Genomic DNA, 18,231 nt, shown 5'->3' with positions numbered 1-18,231 from the left:
CCACCCACACACACAGCTGTTCCGGGGCTCAAACTGCTCCAGTCTGCGATTTGACAGCTTTTCAAACAGCTCCATGCAGAGACAGGAACCAGCACCCCAACCCCAAAGCGAATGGATTGCTGCACCACCACCTCGGAATTCGTATAATTTTCCAGGGACGGATGCTGCCCTGATCCCAATCTAATGGTACTTCGGCCTGAACGAGCAGTAGACAGTAGCAAGAGGCCAAGTTTTGCCGATGCATGTGGCCATGACATCAATCTGGGGGAGATTTACCCCATTAGTGCACTGAGTTCGTTCACACAGCCAGCCTCTGTTTATTATTCTGACCCCAAATGACCCCTTGACCAGGGCTATTCAAATCACGGTCCTCTAGGGCCGAGCCCTGCTGGTTTTCCAGCCCTCCTTCACCTGTAAGTCAGGTGTGAAGCCTCTGACCAATCAGAATCAGTAACTATTAAACTAAATGCCTGGGAGAACTGAAAACCAGGCCTGGATTTGGAGCCGATGATGAATCGTGGGCCAGATTTGAGGAACTCTATCTTAGACCCTCCTAAGTAGTGGAAGTATCAGAGTATGGGGGAGGGGGGTGTTCCAGGGACACTATGCCCAATGGAGTGTCTCTGGGACATGACCTACCATGTTCTTCCTTGGTACTCTGGTGTAAACACTGTCCCGGCCACACGATTTATTAAAATCTACCGTTAGCTGACAAACATAGACATATACCGGGCGAAGGCACACTGCCCTATATGGCGATCGCATCTTCGTGTGAAGTCGCGGGCTCGTCCTAGGAATTTTGGCATCGGGAGGAGGGTGATCCAGCGCCCATCTCCCTCCCCGGAATGTTTAAGCGACGCTAATGGATCATAATAAACTATCAGCTTTTTAGGAAGTTTTTAGTTGGTCCCCTTAGGGCTGGCTTTGCTCCTACCTGCTCTCTAGGTCAGGAATGTAGTGTGATTTCGCACAGTCGGAATTCTCCTGCAGTTTAGTAAGTATCACAGTCTGATGGCATCTTCAAATTTGAAAAGGGGGGGGGGGGGGGCTTTACTCGCTAGGAAAGCAGTGGTGGTGGGAGGTAACAGATTTGTGGGCTGATGTCCAATAAAACCCTCACACGATCCTTCAGAAGAAGTGCTGGTCAACCCATGAGGCGAGGCAGGTGCCAACCTAGGAAACAGCCCCCTGGTGAGCCCCCAGCCTTTGCTGGAGGTAAAGCTTGAAGAGGGGGCCACATGGGCATCGACCTCCCCTGCGTACATACGACCCTACATCAAGAGATTTTATACAGTTAGCCATCGACCTAAACGACTGTGTAAAAGTCTAAGGCAGTCAAAGATTAAAGCTATTTATCTAGTACGGGTGTATGTACGCAATTTAATATTTAGAACATATGAAAATAAAGAGTAACACAACAGAGACTTAGAAAGATGTTTTCCAAAAATTCACTTGAAAGATGGCTAGATGAACACCTCTTCAGGTCCCAAACCTCTCCTCAGGGGCACCTCAGCCATTCCATGTCTTTGTTACACTTCACGTCCAGCTTAATGAATTAATTAGATTTAAAACATCAGTGAGGTGTTGATTAGCCATACGGGGCAGGGTAGTGGTTGAGTAAAAAATTACATGAGTGTTTGGATGGTTGCTGCAAACACTGGGGTGACTTTAGCAGAGGTTCTGAAATGGCGAAGCTGACACACTTTAACCGACATATAATATCATAGTTTTACAGCAACATGAAGATCATTTGAATATCATTTTCTTAGACTGGAAGACGTAAGTCAACCTGGATGCCATCTCGATCATTATAGGAGAGAGATCAAATATACAGTACGTACTGTGTGCTTTTTCCTTAGTAATAGCAAACTGACAAAATACACATTAACATAACAATAATGAGCACATTTCTTTATTTCATTGCTGTTAACTCTATATATACACATTATTATAAGTTAAATGTGTATCGTGTACCATAATGAGGCACAATTGGTTTGTTTTGGTTCTTTCTGCATACGGTAAAACACGTCCACCAACGTCTACTACGTTTGATCTAGACATCTCTCGATAAATTTGCAAGACCTTCCCCGAGAGTATGATTAGATGTTACTCGATAGGTCATAAATCTATGGATGGCTGCATTTGAATTCAAGCAGTAGAGCAATCCCTCCAGATATGATGAGAGTCGGCGTGTCTTCACTCCGTCTTTCCCTCTCTTTTTTTGTTTCCTTGTGAGCGCCCTCGTGGTCTCCTTCACCACACACAGGGAGACGTTCCAGCCCCCGTGCCCCCCTCTCGCAGGCCCGATTTTATGGGGACGTAGACGCTCCGAAAGGCACCGAATCCAACTGGAAAAAAAATATCAAGGACGCTTCCCGGGGGAGTAAACAGAAAAGGGTTCCAAGGGTTCCTTAGCGCCCACCCGCTTGTCACCATTTCTCCGCAGACGGCAGAGTTGGTTTGTGTGGTTAGAACAAGAGGCTCCAAATAACATTTAACTACCAGGCGGGAGATTCAGCTACTGGCTGCATGTGAAACAGGGGCTGCAATTACCCCAGATCTGGGCGACTACTACCCCCATACCTCCCTGCAGGGGCGCAATCACACGACAAGCGCTTTCATCTTTTTCCTTTCCTAACGTGGATGCTGTCACGGTCAGCCCTTAATTCAAAGGCCAGCGGCTGGAAATAGTCACGTTTTGCACGGAATGTCTGTGTAAATAACGATCCGCAGTGACCCCGTAATCCCGCTATGACTGGAGTCGGGAGGAATATTTTATTCGGCGCATCGTATTAAAACATGCCGACCGCAGCGCACTTTTTCAGTCCCTGTTTACAACCGCACTGCCATGACACAAATTGAACCCTGGCTTAAATTTGCAGCCAGCACCGCTGCGGAGAACGCGCTTCCTCGCCAAGCTGCGCCCTTGCCGACACGCCTCTGCTGTGCCTCGATGTCACTAACGAGACTCCTTTCCCACCGCTGTTACCACATCGACCATCGCGACAGAGACATCACTGCGATGCTGAAAGAGTGCGACTGCTGCACAAAGGCAAAACGCGGCAGCTGCACATTTTACCAAAACTGAGATATGACCCAAATCAGCTCTCTTAGGCTCTGTTCTATCTTGTGATCTTAGTTCAACTACACTTAGTTTGGAGGAAAACATCATCATTTATCTACCAACTGCGCATACAGATGGACAGTCAAAAAGGCTTTTTAGCCTTTTTTTCTCACTTTCAGTGAAGCGCAATTACTGTGTTTCGCCTTTGCAGTGCAGTATGGAGGGTCTAGTGTCACCTGGGTGGAAGAGAATACACATTTCCAAGAGATGGTGAGAGCATTCCTCAGTGTAGATGTGTCTGTGTGTGTGTGTGTGGGCAGCCATCTTGACTCCACGCCGAGTTGGATCTGTCAGGGTGCAGCTTATTAAACCAGGTGGGTGTGTAAAAATTGCCTGACAGCATCTGGACGGCAGCAAAGGACGGCAGGACAGTCCTGTTCGGTGTCACGGGTCTCGGTTACAGTCGCCGCGCCCTGGCCTGTGGACTCGCAGGCATCCTGAGGTAAGCAGTGCCACTGTCGATCCTGGCGGACACATCTGTGTGTGACACTGAACTCGGTGAATCACTGTGACAACCTCTTCAGGTTTGTTTATGCTAAAAAGGTCAAAATTAAGGAGCAAATAAAATGACTGTTCCTCAATCAAACCGTTATAAATAACTGCTATAGACTGTTCCACGTACTTCCGAAAATTTGATGTCGTCACATGGAAGTTAAAAAAACGTATGATTTCAAGAAACCGAAACTGATTCAACAAATTGGCAAAGCCATCCGTTCTTCTCATAATCTGAGCTGTGGTATCTGCAAGAAGGGAAAATCTTGTGCATATTTTCAAGGGAATGGAGAGTCTCAGCGAGAGCCGGACCGGATAAGAAGAGAGTGTTTAGAGAGACAAAGTGAAGGAGCAGACAGGTATATTCTTCTAGAATGATAAATCGGCCATTTTTGTAGCAGCAGACCCTTCAGGATGAAAGTGAAAAAACACACCTGTGACTTAAAAATCAATCGCTGCAGTGGACTGCACCTTCCAAGGGGTGCTATATTTGGGAAGTACCACTTCTAGTCTAATTTAACCAGACACAATGAGGCAGCCACATAGCCACAGATGCTAACTGGCTTAGCTACATGCTCCTGATAGGTCAACATCACTGAGTATGACTGTGTCTGGAAAACATGGGACGCACTCCACACCAGTGTACTCCACACCAGTGCACTCCACACCAGTGTACTCCACACCAGTCCGGCCTCATCCTTCAAGTCTGATCATCCATCCAACTTTCGTAACTGCTTACCCAGCCCAGGGTCCCATCCAGGGCTGGAAATTAAGCTGGCCCACTCGCCCGAAGCGAGTAATCTAGACAAAGGGTGAGTATAGAAACCTGAACACTAGCCTGCTGGGTAGCTTAAAAGAAAAGCATGTCAGACTACCCAGTTAGTTCCACCTAAGGGCACAGTTTTGGTTTCAATAGTGGTAGGGACCAAATCAGCCCCCGAACCCCCATCCCCTAAACACACAAGGTACTCGCACAATAACAGCAGGTACACGTCCCCGCCATCCATACCAAACCCTACACCCTTGGTTTCAGCCCAGGAAACACAGGAACACCCTAGTTGGGAGGCTGACCCGGTATGAACAGTTCATTCGTAATTATGAGGCGTTTCAGCATTTATGAAGCTGACACTCTGCTGTCCGCAAATAACAGCCTCCAAGATGACAATACCCAGAAAGCCCCCCCCCCCCCCACATTATTCCCCGACACCATAACCTGAACAGCGATCCCTAAGGATGACGTTACCCAGAAAGCCGAAACAGCTGCATCAAATCAGCGCTTCCCAAGTCTGTGTTAGCTGTTAAGTAAGGATGTGAACCCACTGAGGCATTGCCCCCATTCCCTAGTCATACACCAACCCCCCTCCCCCCACATTATTCTCTTCACTCGAGAAGAGACAAAGCAGGGAGGTCACTGGACTCGGGGAGCTTCGCGGCCCAGGTACCCATTAGCCAAACGAGGGGGGAAAAAGCAGAACTCTGGCCCAGAACCAGAGGAACCAGAAATCTCAATGTCCATGTGCCCCTCTGACAAGCCTGCCCAGGGTGAGGGGGGGGGGGTACCTGCAAAACATCCAACCGACAGGTTGCTTAGGAAAAGAGAGAGAGGGAGAGCTGGACGTGCGAACGCTCCGAGCAAGCGGGATCCGTTTCTGGCGAACTCGAGCGGAACCTCGCGCGAGTGGCACCCGCCGGCAGCCTCGCCCGGGGGGGGGGGGGGGGGGGCACCGGAGAGCGGACAGGCTGTTCCCTGACACAGTCCGCGTGTCTTTCACTTCGCCCCTGGCAAAGACTCCTCCGAGTCCCCCAGACCTGACAGGGCAACGTGACACTTACATTCACATATTAAGCAGACACTTTTATCCAAAGCGACATACGAGTGAGAGAGCAGGGGGTAGCTGGGGGTTACGGGCTGAGCCCAACTTCAGTTGCCACCCATCTGGAATTTTATGGGATTGTCCTGTATCGGAAAACTAAATGCTGCAAGACGTGATATGATTTTAGTATCTGGACCAAAATACAGTTATCTATGCGAACGGGGACCCTTCCAGCAAATTTTATCATCAGGGGTGTGATGGCGGCATCCCTTATTTCTGCAAATCAAAAGTGGCAACCCTAGTCCATGCTGAAGACCCTGGAATCTGACTGGCCATGCAGCCTCTGGCCATCTCAGGTGCAGTATGGGAGGGGCGACATGACAACAACGGCACCTCAACGTCCTTAATCTTCCCTCCCCCAGTACTCCCAGTAATCAAACACAGAACAGCAGGCGCTGGAAGAGGTACCAGTAGCTATCCCTGCAACAGATCTCCTACAGCAGGGGCTTAAGTCCAGTCAAACAAAGAAAAGAGAGTGTGTGTGTGTGTGTGTGTGTGTGTGTGTGTGTGTTAGGAGGGGTGGAGAGGGGGAGGGTGGGGCATGTGGGAGGCATTTGGGATGGAGCCACGGCATGGGGTGGGGATGCGGGGTCGGGGGGAAGGGGGGGGGGGTTGGACATGGAGGTGGGGGGGGCAGCAGGGCAGTTTAGGGTTTCAGTAACATGAGCCCCTCCTCTGGGCGCCAGGTGAGCGCAGCTGCTCACAGAGCAACACTCCAGAACAAAAAATGGGTGGGGGGGGGTGGGGGGCTTTTTGGGAGCAGTGGGAGCGCTGCCAAGCCCTCGCAGCCCGGACCTCTGCCGAAGGCCGTGCCATGTGTCCCACAATTATGGGGGCTGACGTGACGCTCAGAGAAGCTAGTGCTAGGAACGAGGTGCAAAGGTGTTTGGGTAACGGACGCCGGGTTTAACGGACGCCGGGTTTAACGGCGCCGGGTTTAACAGACGCCGGGTTTAACGGACGCCGGGTTTAACAGACGCCGGGTTTAACGGACGCCGGGTTTAACGGACGCCGGGTTTAACGGCACCGGGCTGCTTCTTATTTACTTAGCAAGTGCCTTCATCGAAAGCGACAGACGATTTTGAGGATTTTAGCAGCATCAGCCAGTCGATGGAACAAATGCGGGTTAAGGGCTTTGTTTGAGAAGCCCAACAGTGACATCACTCCGCAGGCCCTACCATGGGATTTAAACCAGCAACCTTCCCACCACAGGCACGGGGGCACTTTCTAGGACAAGACCCCCTAGCCGTGGAGGTCTGGACAGATTCGCCCCAAACAGCAAAACACCGAAGCGTGAGCCCGCCGTTCTGCGAGCTTCGGCTTAAAGTTCAAATAGCCAGCGGATAAAAAAATAAGATAAAAAAATAAATCTTAAAAAAAAAAAACATACAAGGCATTTTTTTAGTAGTATTTTCAGCAACGAGTCCAAAACTGGCAGCGCTCAGGGGCAAATTCGGAGAGAGAGTTTAAAAGGGGGCGAGTCGTTTCCCCTCCGCCTGTCCTCTGGGCATTTGGACGCCGTTACATGCGCTGCAGTGTCTCCGTCCAGCTACATGAAATGTTTATATACAAACAAGCTGTCCGACTCTCCCCCCTGAGCTTCTGCTACATCTACCATGGCAACGGGAGCACAGACGGAGATGCACATCCGCCCGAGCATGTGGGCCTTTCACGGCAAACGGGCCCTACTCTGCCGGCATCCCCCTCGCCCCCCCAAAACAGATGCCGTCCGCGCCTCCTCCGGGCCAGCGAAGCGGCTGATTCCATTCACACGTGAGAGTCGGCGAACACCCACGCAATCATATCTCACATGTTTATGCACCACATTAATATTCAGTATGAATATTTCCAGGTCCCAACTGAGCAAAGACAATAGGACCAAATAAATAGGTTTAAATAAGGTCCCCCCCATCCCCGAATTAGAAATTTTGCTCCCTGGTGATGCAGTGGGATTTGGTCTCGCTTTTCCTATCCTCTGGAAAAGAGCAGTGGGACCCGGATATGCCTGGACTGGGCGGGGGGGCTTATTCAGGTAATGGGTGCCCGTCATCGGACCAAAGCAAAGGTTTCTTTATGCCGATGACAATGTCACTGTCCCTCTTCATCAGTACATAAAACAAATAAAAAAAAAACAAAGGGGGGCGCCAGTTTAGTCAGACGGGATAACGAGTCCCCCAAAAAGACCCCCCGTTGACAGGGAGGGGGCCCTCCCCGGATCGCCGTGCCCTAATCAAGCACCGATTGAGTGATGAGGAGCTTTCCTCGACCTCAGCCTTTGTTTTCACCCCGCCCCCCCCCAGTTGGGGGGCCTTCGGAATAACCTCAGCACACGCGCCACCCCCCCCACACCAACCCCCAGCTCTAACTGCTGTCCCACCTCATTACCTCTCAGCAGGCAGAGCACACCAAGCCCCCCCATGCCCCCCAGGGCTGGGATCAATCAGCCCCCGGAATGGACGTCAGCAGATAGACCCCCCCCAAGCCTTAATCTCTATTACCCCCGAGTGGATGGGCTTTCCATGACACGTCAGTTATGAGTGACATGGGATTCCATCCTGCCCACTCTCCTCAACCTGCCCCCCCCCCAGACCCACGTCCATGGAAGGTCCAGAATGCACCCCCCAGCCGCCCCCCCCCGTTCCTAAAGCGGCTTCTGGCCCCATTACAGTACATCACTGCATTCTAGGCTTTACCGTCGATTACTGGGGTCGAGGGGGGAGGGCAGAATCAGGGGGGCCTTGGGGCCCAGTCACACAGGCCCCCCTACATATAATTAACTTGTGTGAAAGTCTTTGATCAGGGTCTAAGGGAGCTAAGGGAGATGGCAGAGCACTACGCAGTGATTGTACTAGAAGTTTCTGCTTCTTCAAGACTGAAAAAAGGCCTCGGATCTTGACTCCTGTACGATTCCTGCCTTGCCTTTAAGGTAGCTATGATAAACAAAACAGACCAGTTTTGGGAAGCATCTGAAGGCACAGAACACTTACCCGTGAAAGGATGAGATTTACACCAACGCAAAGAGCACAATTCTCAGTATCGGTGTGGCTGCCATCTCACAATTAAGCCATCATAGGCTGCTGAGTAAAACCGTCGTGTGGCATTCTGGGATACTGTGTAAAAATGATGGCCGCTAAGGAAGTTCCTCCTCCGTTCAAGCGGCACACATTGCCAGCTTGCTTAAAAAGAGGGAAGTCTGTTTGCTTTCACACAGCAAAGCCAGGAGAATTTCTCAAATGCAGTGTCATCGGTGAGATTATAAGGATTGTGTGTGCCCGGCGCAGCTTAAGCTCGGACGACACCCCCGAGGCCCCAGAGGAGTGGAGGTACACAATCCGGCGCCCTTGTGTCTCTGGCAGGGCACAGAACGCGGTAATTGCATTTTAACACGGTAAATGCGGCGTGGATGGGTCACGAGGCCCGCCCCCGGCACAACTGCCCATAGCTCGCCGTGACAAAGACGACCCAGCCGTACCATGCCTGCCAACCTCCGCCCTGTCCTGAGATAATATCCAAAAGCAAAATGTACTGTATTACAAAAAAAGGCGACTCAAACGAAAAGGAATCGGAGAAGAAACAGAACAAGGCTGGCAGGAGGGAAACTGAAAATGGCACAGGCACAGGCTGGGGCAGACCGATGGGGGCCTCCTGCCACTGCGGGGTTTCCCAGGTCACGAGCAGGTGGGCTTTTTTCCTAGCCCCCCCCCACCACCACCCCCTCGAATTTTCTGATCCACATCAAAACGACAAAACACAGGAGGACCGGCGGTGATGTAGCGTCTGGAATCTTCCGCTGACAGCCAGGGCAAAGGTAATTAAAGTCTCATTTGTTCAGGTGGATCCTCCAGGTTTCCGGTGAAATTGATGACAGATAAAACCTGTTTCGGTCAGACCACGAGATCGGCCGGATAGCGAAAGAAAAGAAAACATTTATTCCTCTGGCGACACCCGGGCGATGGAGGTTTATGATAGTTTACGATGTGTGAAGACGGGAGACGAGTGGTGTTTGAGTAAGTTATCAGATGGTGTCTCCAAACACTTGCACAGCCCCTCAGGAGCTAGTCGGGTGTGGCATTCAAAGGGAGAAACAAGGCTGATTATGTTTAGAAACACCTGGAAACGCCTGATTGGTTATGCATTATGAGAATTACTGGAATGATCAGGATTTCGATTGGCTGACTTTGAACACACTGGCTGTGGGTCCTGGTGGAGGCCAGGGGTAAGGATGGGGGGGAGGGGAATCCTGAAGACTGAAGATAAGGGGATCCCATTTAGGGAGGGGGGTGTTCAAGAGGGGGCACAAAAGGTTGAGAAAACCAAAGTAGGATTAGCAACTGGAAGAAATGGGTTAGATCTTATCTTTTCATCTTGTGACACCAGGACCAGTCGGGTAAGTGGATTTATTGACCCGCTGGTGCTAAGGGGTTGTGTGACAAGCAAAGGTACAACAGAACTGCCCAGCATCACTACGTTATGCAAATTAAAGCAATAAAACAAGCAAACGCGGCTGGAATGCAAAGTACAAAAGCGATGTTTTGAAGTGTCGTTTTGAAAGTAGATGCAGTCGTTTAGAAATCCGGCAGAATTTTTTTAAGCAAAAACTACATGAATGTGTTTCCCCCTGTCTATTATCGTCCGTGACCGAGGCAGAAGGAACCCAGAACAGACATGTCAATGTGAAGAAATAATGCTATTTTTGTAAGAGGAATATACAATAAACTCTACCCATAATGCAACGCTCTAGGACCAGGATAGGGCGTCCTTTTCAGTCTGACCATCCAACATCTCTTAATCAGTTTAAACAGGGTCCCTCCAGCTTCTTTTACTTTTTATTATGAAAAGAATTCATTTCTCGTAGTCACACATTTTTCGGTGTCAGAAGACTACTTAGCTGCAGGACTGCAGTGCCGCCAAAAATGGAACAACAAACGTTCCATTGTGAAGCCGTCAACGCCAGTCATCTGCCGCCCTCTGGGGCAGGAAGTCCAAAGCGGGATGCCTTTGTCGGCCTGGAGCATGTCAACGCAAAACAGGCGACGTCTCAGTGAAGAAGAGCCAGTATCTCCGCTTTGGAGTCGCTCTCGCAGGCTGCCTGTGAACACATTCTGAGAAGCTCTTGCTGTAGACTCAGCACAGGTGATTCACAGAAGCCTGAAGTAACGTGGTTGACTAACAAAGCTAAGCCCATGATCGTCTTCCTGGTGCTCAGTGTGAAGTTGCTCTCTCCCAGCAACATCGGTGAGATATTAAGACCAAGCTTCCAAGATCTATGTGGCAGGTTCTCAGCTTCTCACCAGGCTGACATTAGCAATGGCCTGGGGGGCCACACAGTGACCAGAGCAGGTCCAGAGGCCTGTAATTATCCTCAGCGAGAGCCTGCTGATCTCCATTGACCGATGTTACCCTGCAGGTCACCAAACACGTTTTCTGTGACTTCGCAGAAGTAAGGTGCCAAAGCAGGTCGGTGGGGCAGGTTACTCTGACCTGCACACACACAAACAAACAGACACATACGCCCACTCACCCCACCCACAAAGACGAGAATCGCTCTGTGGAGTCTCTGTACAGCATTTGATGTTTGTCTGAGTAGCAATCATCTCCACATAATAACCCCAGCCAGTCGTAATCCTGATCATTCCAGTAATTCTTACAGTTTTTTTTTTCTGTCCTGATATGAACAGACTAGCGTGTCTCCGTTCTTGAGGGTAAGTCACAACCGGTCATGCAACAAGTAAATTACCCGGGTGAACCTCACAGACAGAACAAAGATTACATATTGCAATAAAGCAAGTTTGACATTTACGTGTGTACTAGGAATCATTTAGGAAACAGGATGCTAGGCGGTACATTCCTCTGCATCTATTCATTACTGTCACGTTGTATCGCGCCGTTTAAAGTCAGTCCAGCATACTGGAGAAAACCCAATTCAAGTAAAAGGCACTATCACTCCATATTAAGCTTTATGCCCCCCCGCGCTCACTTCTATCCAGGTAATTTGAGCGTCCACCTCTTTACGTGAGTGATAGAAGAACAAGATGAGAGGGTGGTGTCGGGGGGGTAAGTGACCCGATGGATAAAGGTTAAGCAAGGGGGAGAACTGGGCAGACCTGTTAAGAAAATGTATTGGGTTTTGGGGGGAGGGGGGTGTTAGGAGCAAGGGGACTAAAATGACAGAGACGGTGGTTGTGGGGGGGGGGGGGGTAGCATAGGGAGGGAAAGATAAATAGACAGAGGGGACTAATGGAGGGGGGGGATTTCCAGGGTAGCCAGTGGTGGGAGTGGTGGGGGTTACAGTGGTCTCAGCTAAATAGAGGTTCAAAAACACCCCCCCAACACACACAAAATGTACAGTTTGATAAAGGGGGGGGGGGCAAACAAAAGCCACACCCACATCTCATCCTCCGCTTTCGGAGAAAACAAACAAAAAAACAAACAAAACACCCTCATTTACAAAAGCAGCTCTGGGTAACTTCTGAAGACAGACCTCGCGGTCTTATCCAGCCGCGGAAGCCGCTGCCGCACCGCGCTGACGCTTGTTTTGCAAGCTTGATTTCCATGTGCCCTGTTTCAACTGCTCTATTTAGAGATGCTGCAACTGTATTATTCTCCAGGAAAATACTATGGCCCGAAATCTATAAATCCGTATAACGAGAGGCGAAGCGCGTCTACAGCGCGTTATCTGTATTAAAGCGAGATCCGGTGTGACACCGCAGCGGGAGCTAAGAGACCGCGGCCGCTTGTTTAAAAGTGCGCACACATGTCGATGATGTAGGGAGATCCCTCAAAGAGCCCTGGAACAAAGCCCCGGTCCCTAAAATCCAGATTCCACCACCATCTTTTCCCCACTCGTGCACCAGTTGTTCCTCATCCATTATTTCAAGTGGTCAGACCTCAGCAGAAGGTGCGTCCCTTAAGAAACGGTGCCCTTCTACCATTTACGGGCTACCGACTAAAAGAAAGTTTGATTCAGCTGATAAAAAAACGTCGGCAGTTTAAAAGTTTGACAATGAACGATACGCACAATATTTTTTTACTCAATAACGCAAACGATAGATGGCCTAGCGCTTATATCTTACACGTAATGGGCAAAAATACATGGTACAAACATTTAGGTTTTATACTCTAAAGACAGCGTTACACAAGATTACCGACTAACTGGGAAAAAAATAAATGCATTTCAGTGGCCACTGATAATAAATCTTTTCTTACACTGCTTTCCCAATAAACGTGTCAAGAAACAGCACTGAATTTATTGTAAGAGTCCGCCCGGATACCATAAATTGTACAAAAAACTCGCCCCCTTTTGCTATATACACCTGGAAAACAGCATTTTGATAAACGGTGCCGCACGATTAACTCAGGTTACTGAGTGCAGGTGGGGGCGTTAAAAGGCAGGCAGAAAGGTTACTGTGCGTTAAATTAAATCTCTTTTTGAAGAAAGTGCTCTGGGAAACGGCATTGCAGCCATTTCACATGTATAACAAGGGCATCCCTTAAATTGACAGTTTCAGGTTTAGGAACAAATATAAACAGTAAATACTTCAATTCAAAAATAGAGATGCGTGGTGTTTCAAAATGATATACCGCTTATAAAGATATGTGAGATAAAGAAATGCTTAAATGATCTATTATGGGTCATGCACGGGACTTAGAGCTAAAACATCTCAGCATGTAAGACTGGATCCGTTAGACCGTGAACCGATTCGTGCACAGTCTGCACGTCTCGTTTAAAACCCTTCTTCAGAGCACATGAAGCAGCAAAGTCGGTTAACGTGGTTAAGAAACAAAAAAGAAGCAAACTTATGTTCAGAAATAAAGTGTTATGCTTTATTGTGCATTAAACTCTTTTGCACAGAAAATGTTTAACCTCGTATAACCGAGGGGTCTTGCATCCTTGGCTGACACCCCACTGCAGACTCGGTGACTTTTCATTGAAATGGCAATCAGCACGCGATCGGAGAGTAAAGTTTTGCAAAATTACTAAATGGGCCACCAAGCTTGTGGTGATTCTCTTACCTCGACAAGCTCTAAGGAGGAAATGTAGGGCCGTAAAGATGAAAGCGTCCCGCAGAAAACCCATGTTCCTCTTGCCTTATCCTGCCCGAGGAGTGAAGTGTGCTTGATCCGCTCAGACAGTGAATGAGATACAGTGGGAGCAGCGAAAGGGAGGGAGAGGAAAGGAGAGGAGAAATTACGGGGGGGGGAGGAACGGTAGTCGATTTGCCGGCGGGGTCTCGGCGCTGTGTGTAGAAGGAGGGAGGACGGAGTATCTAAACGAACAAGTAATGGAGCTTACGTTTGTTCAGCAGGTAAAAAACAACTATATAGTTCACGTGTAACAAATTAGTAATGTAACGCATTATATGACCTACATTTTAAATAATATTAAATTATATATACAGAATTCGATTTTTATAAGTAATTAAAAAATATTTTTAATCAGAATCAGTGCCGAGTTACTTGTTAGCGATTATGAGTGATTTAGCTGAGTTCGTTTTACAAACAATGCATGTTCATTTTTAGCCTATTTAAAAAAAAAAAGAAAAAAAATAGAAACTAAAGAGATTTTTCTCGGCATAATTTTCATGTTCCTTCCAAGACGCATGAGGTTTGGGGAGTTGGGGGTGGGGGGCGCCTAAATGTTAAGTACGTCCTTCATCTTGAGGGCCCCCCGGGGAGCGGCGTGGGACTGCGGGCAGAGTCCCCCCATTCGCACAGGCAGGTGATTAACAAGCTCCCCCCTTACCTTTACCAGCACGCGAGCCCCAGCAAGGTTGTAAACCAATGATAATTCATTAATAATTTGCAAATCACGTTTTAATGCCGTGCCCAGACACATAGGCCAAGTATGAGACTCCAAAACAGCGCCGACGATACAAACACAACTTAATACAAACTGCGATGTAAATAAAGCAGCTTGATAAGTAAATTAACGCAGCTCTTTATGCGGCATCATACGGAGTATTTCAGTGTCAGCCGAATCAGTCTCACGTGTTGAATTTTTTTCTCTTAATTATTACAACGCAGATGCCCTGCCGAATGACTTGTTAGAGCGGTTATGGGTGATTTAGCCGGGTTTGCTATATAAACAATAGGTGTTCATTTTTAGAAATCCTTCACGTAAGGTCAGTTCGGCATTCATTTGCCCGCATGCACTTGCCCACATGCACAATTAAATACAACCCCCCAACTCTGAAGCTGTGAGCACTCCCCCCAGATTGTACTTACCATATTGTTCTGCGGGCCTACATACTGTATTTACTAGCACATTCCTTACACTTCTGGAAGTAAAATTGGACATTGGTAGGCCTGGGAGGTTGGCATATTGGCTCTGTTATGTGTTAGGCCTTAGGCAAGAAGAGATTGTTTTGAATACTGTGTGACCTCGCTTCGTGATAGCTGCCTGCAGTAAGTTCCGCAGACTCTGAAGAAAGCTCGGACCTTGGAGAGGCAGACAGCGGAACCGGGAGGCGGAGAAACCACCTGCAGGAGGAGATTCTAAGCTGCCCCAACTGGTGCCCAACGAGTTATAGCTTTATAAAATAGTTGCAGCAGACAATCTATAGCATGCTATGCGGGAGTGCAAATGTATAAGTAATTATGTTAATCATACTAATCATATGTTAACCGTGTATTTGCAGTGATTCAATGACAATACGCCAATGTGCTAATCATTAATCAATGGAACACCCAAACATTAATAATGATTCAATGTCATATGATCAATATCTCAAATAGAGTCTAGAAGCCGAGACAGATTCTGGTAAATTGATCAAGGTGGGTGGATTTTACCTTGTTACCAAGGTGAACCAATAGGACAGGAGAATTGTGTTTGTGATACATTTGAACTTGGTTTGTTGGTGTTTCTTGACCAATCAGGACTTAGAAGTCCTTATTGGGAATTGGGAGTTATGGTTTATCAGCTGGTTGCTCTGTGAGCTCCGGGTGACTTGGTACCAAGTGCCAGAGTGTGACGGGAGGCTTTGCTGAGTTGCTAGAATAATTTCTTTTACTCACCAAACTGAGAGGTCCTGACTTTTATTCTAAGTGACTCTCTGTGTTATCAGAGAGGTTGATTTATAATTTTTCTACCACACACTGACATGCACTCCTGCAGATTTTATACAATAATGATCCCCACATACACTTTGTATATATCAACCGCCACTGACTACCAGAGACAAATTCCCTGTGCGTGTGAACACACTCAGCCAATGAACCCCATTCCGATTCCTAAAACGGCTCGCAGTACATTTACATGAAGGAATCAGATAAACACCATAACCTGGGAGGTTCACTGTCAGACAGGTAGACAAATGTACATAAACACACAAACACATACAGTGAGATCTTTGTGGGGACCGTCCATTCATTTCTATGGGCAAATCCCCAATCCCAGCAATGACACCCTTAACCCCCACCCAGCCCTAACCTTAACCATAAGTAACCAAACAAAATACAAGACGTTTGGCATTTTTAGTTTTTTTTTTTATTGTAGTCACAGATTTTTATAAAATTGAATTTCCCCTTTATGGGGACCAAAAACATTCACAACTTCAAAATATCAGGTTTTTATCACACTGGGGGGGGGGGGGGGGGTCTGATCCACACACACACACACACACACACACACAAGGCAAGGAATTCCCAACTGATGACAGTAGGCTTGCTATCCTGTAATGTTGCTTTCAAATGGTACAAGGCAATAAAGATAAGCCCCCCACCGCCCTATGGTGACAACACAGTGTTGAGAGATATGGTTTCAAAACCCTGAGAAAAGGTCTACAAAAAAAGCGGGGGGCAGGAACACAAAAAGCACAGTGTGCTTGGCACATGCTGAGCCATCAGCCCGGGGTATTAATTACTCCCAGAAGGCATTAAATGAAAGTCTCCGCACGTCACAGACACAAGCTCTTTACAGGCACATTGTAGATGGGGGCTATGATGGACAAGCTCAATAATGGGCATGCAGATGCAGTCGCTGTGCCGATGAGAGCTTCTGTGCAAGGAGTGTTTGTTCACCTGGAGGACCAAGACATAAACACCCACGCGAACGCAAATTAACATTCAGCCTAGATCCAGGGCGTAGATGCCGTGCCACGCTCACTTGCTGGATCCGCATCCCACGTACCCGATGGAAAATATGAGCAGAGGATACGTACGTGAAGGTCCCCCCGCCTTTCAGGAACCAGGCTGACCTTTAGTTACTCATTCTCCATGGCCAAAATAGCAGCCGTTCTCCCGCTCCCTCAGACCTGCCCACATTTCAGGTGCTTGAGTTCCCATCCATCCATCCGTCTTGCCATTATTTTATGAAAGAGTAGTGGCAGATTGGAGAGGATCTCACCTGCTATCGCGGACCAAATTAAGCCACTAGAAAACAGTAACCATATTTTCAGGCATCATGTGCCCCGAGGTGGATAGTTCGGGTCCGGAAGGTAAAAATCCAGAGCAAGATTTTGTTTTCACCAATGAGTTCCGTAGTCACAGTCACAGAGGACTCACCTCATTGGTTGAAACAAAATCTTGCCATTATGGTATTTCATACAACCAATCATGTTAAAATGACCTTTAATTTTAAAAGCTCAGTAACTAGATGTTAGTCATAAGTCTAACTGTTAAATCTTTGTTTCATTGATATTTTCCAAGAACCTTTTGCCAGCACAGCTGACCAGTTTGCAAGGAAAAGCCCTCAGATGGCCTTTGTAATCCTCAACTCCCAGTGCTTTGAATACTGAGGGGAATGTTAGATATCTTCCACGCTGGGCAGAAACTAAAGCCCTCGCAAACAGTTCTGCTTTTGGGAGACTTTCCATCCAAGCAAAGCAACCTTTCACAAGCAGACGGCGGATGTGATCATTCCAGCGCCAACCTCGCACATGAGGTGATTAAGTGGTTTACATCTCTAAAAAGGGGGATGAGGCGAGTCTCCTCATATTTTTGGCTGCAGAGTGGATTCTTCATCCTCCTAAATTTGTTGACCTGGCAAAGGCTTCTTCTTTGATGCGTTTGTCTTTTTGTTACTCATGCTTGCGAAAAAACAAAGGAAAACAGCCACCGGGTTGGATTTTGCCAACCTTGCCTGGTTCCTGATTCCAGAACTGTACCCTTTGAGGTTCCAGTAAGCGGTAAACCGCAAAAAGGTTTTGTTATGAAGCAATAACCATCCACAGTGTGGGCAGCTTAGGCTGCCCAACCCCCCCGCCCCCCCCCCCCCAGATCCTGAGCTTTTGAGTATCTAGCCAAGCTGGACTGCTCACAAATCCTTTATTTACCATCCGCAAAATCTTAGCAGGAACTGGACCTTCAGGGGCTGCTATCAATTTGAAATGTGACGCCTTTACCCAAGGCAACATGCAATGTTGGTTATTTCTAAAGATAGATGCTTCACTTAAGTAATTGAGGTTAAGTGCCTGGTTTCAGTAAGGTACAGGTTAACAGTCTATGTCCTTCAACACCACGCTCTGCTGCCTTCAGTAAAAATAGTCCACGAATGAAATAACGATTTGATTTAGAACATCACATGATTAGAAGGTAAACATTCTAAAGAAGAATTGTTGCCTTCTTGAGGTCTGAAGAATGCATGAAGAAGACGAGAGTATTCCAGTTCCCTGGAGCATTTGTTCACAGGATTAAGGTGGGTGACCTACAATTCAGAGATAGGCGTGTTTGACTCTGATGTCCCTACTGGACATTTTATTTTTGGGTCAGCCTTCTGCTTTCAATACATCGTGGGCTCTGTGT

At 47.9% G+C, this 18,231-nt stretch overlaps 1 protein-coding gene across 2 annotated transcripts in view; it reads right to left on the bottom strand.

Annotated features, from left to right (window-relative positions):
• mcama (melanoma cell adhesion molecule a) overlaps positions 1 to 13,667 on the bottom strand; it is a 42,838-nt gene extending 29,171 nt beyond the window's left edge. Inside the window, exon 1 of one of the 2 annotated variants that reach the window (XM_048984574.1) lies at positions 13,504 to 13,667. In XM_048984574.1, the coding sequence (XP_048840531.1) occupies positions 13,504 to 13,567 (64 nt within the window). In that variant the 5' untranslated portion in view covers positions 13,568 to 13,667. The remainder of the gene's footprint in view (positions 1 to 13,503) is intronic. The other variant, XM_048984575.1, reaches the window with a different exon arrangement.
• Between the last annotated feature and the right edge of the window lie 4,564 nt (positions 13,668 to 18,231).

The sequence above is a fragment of the Brienomyrus brachyistius genome, chromosome 18 (genome assembly GCF_023856365.1).
Source record: "Brienomyrus brachyistius isolate T26 chromosome 18, BBRACH_0.4, whole genome shotgun sequence".
Taxonomy (NCBI): Eukaryota; Metazoa; Chordata; class Actinopteri; order Osteoglossiformes; family Mormyridae; genus Brienomyrus; species Brienomyrus brachyistius.
The sequence above is the reverse complement of the archived record's forward strand: the minus strand, read 5'-3'. Positions and strand labels throughout refer to the sequence as shown.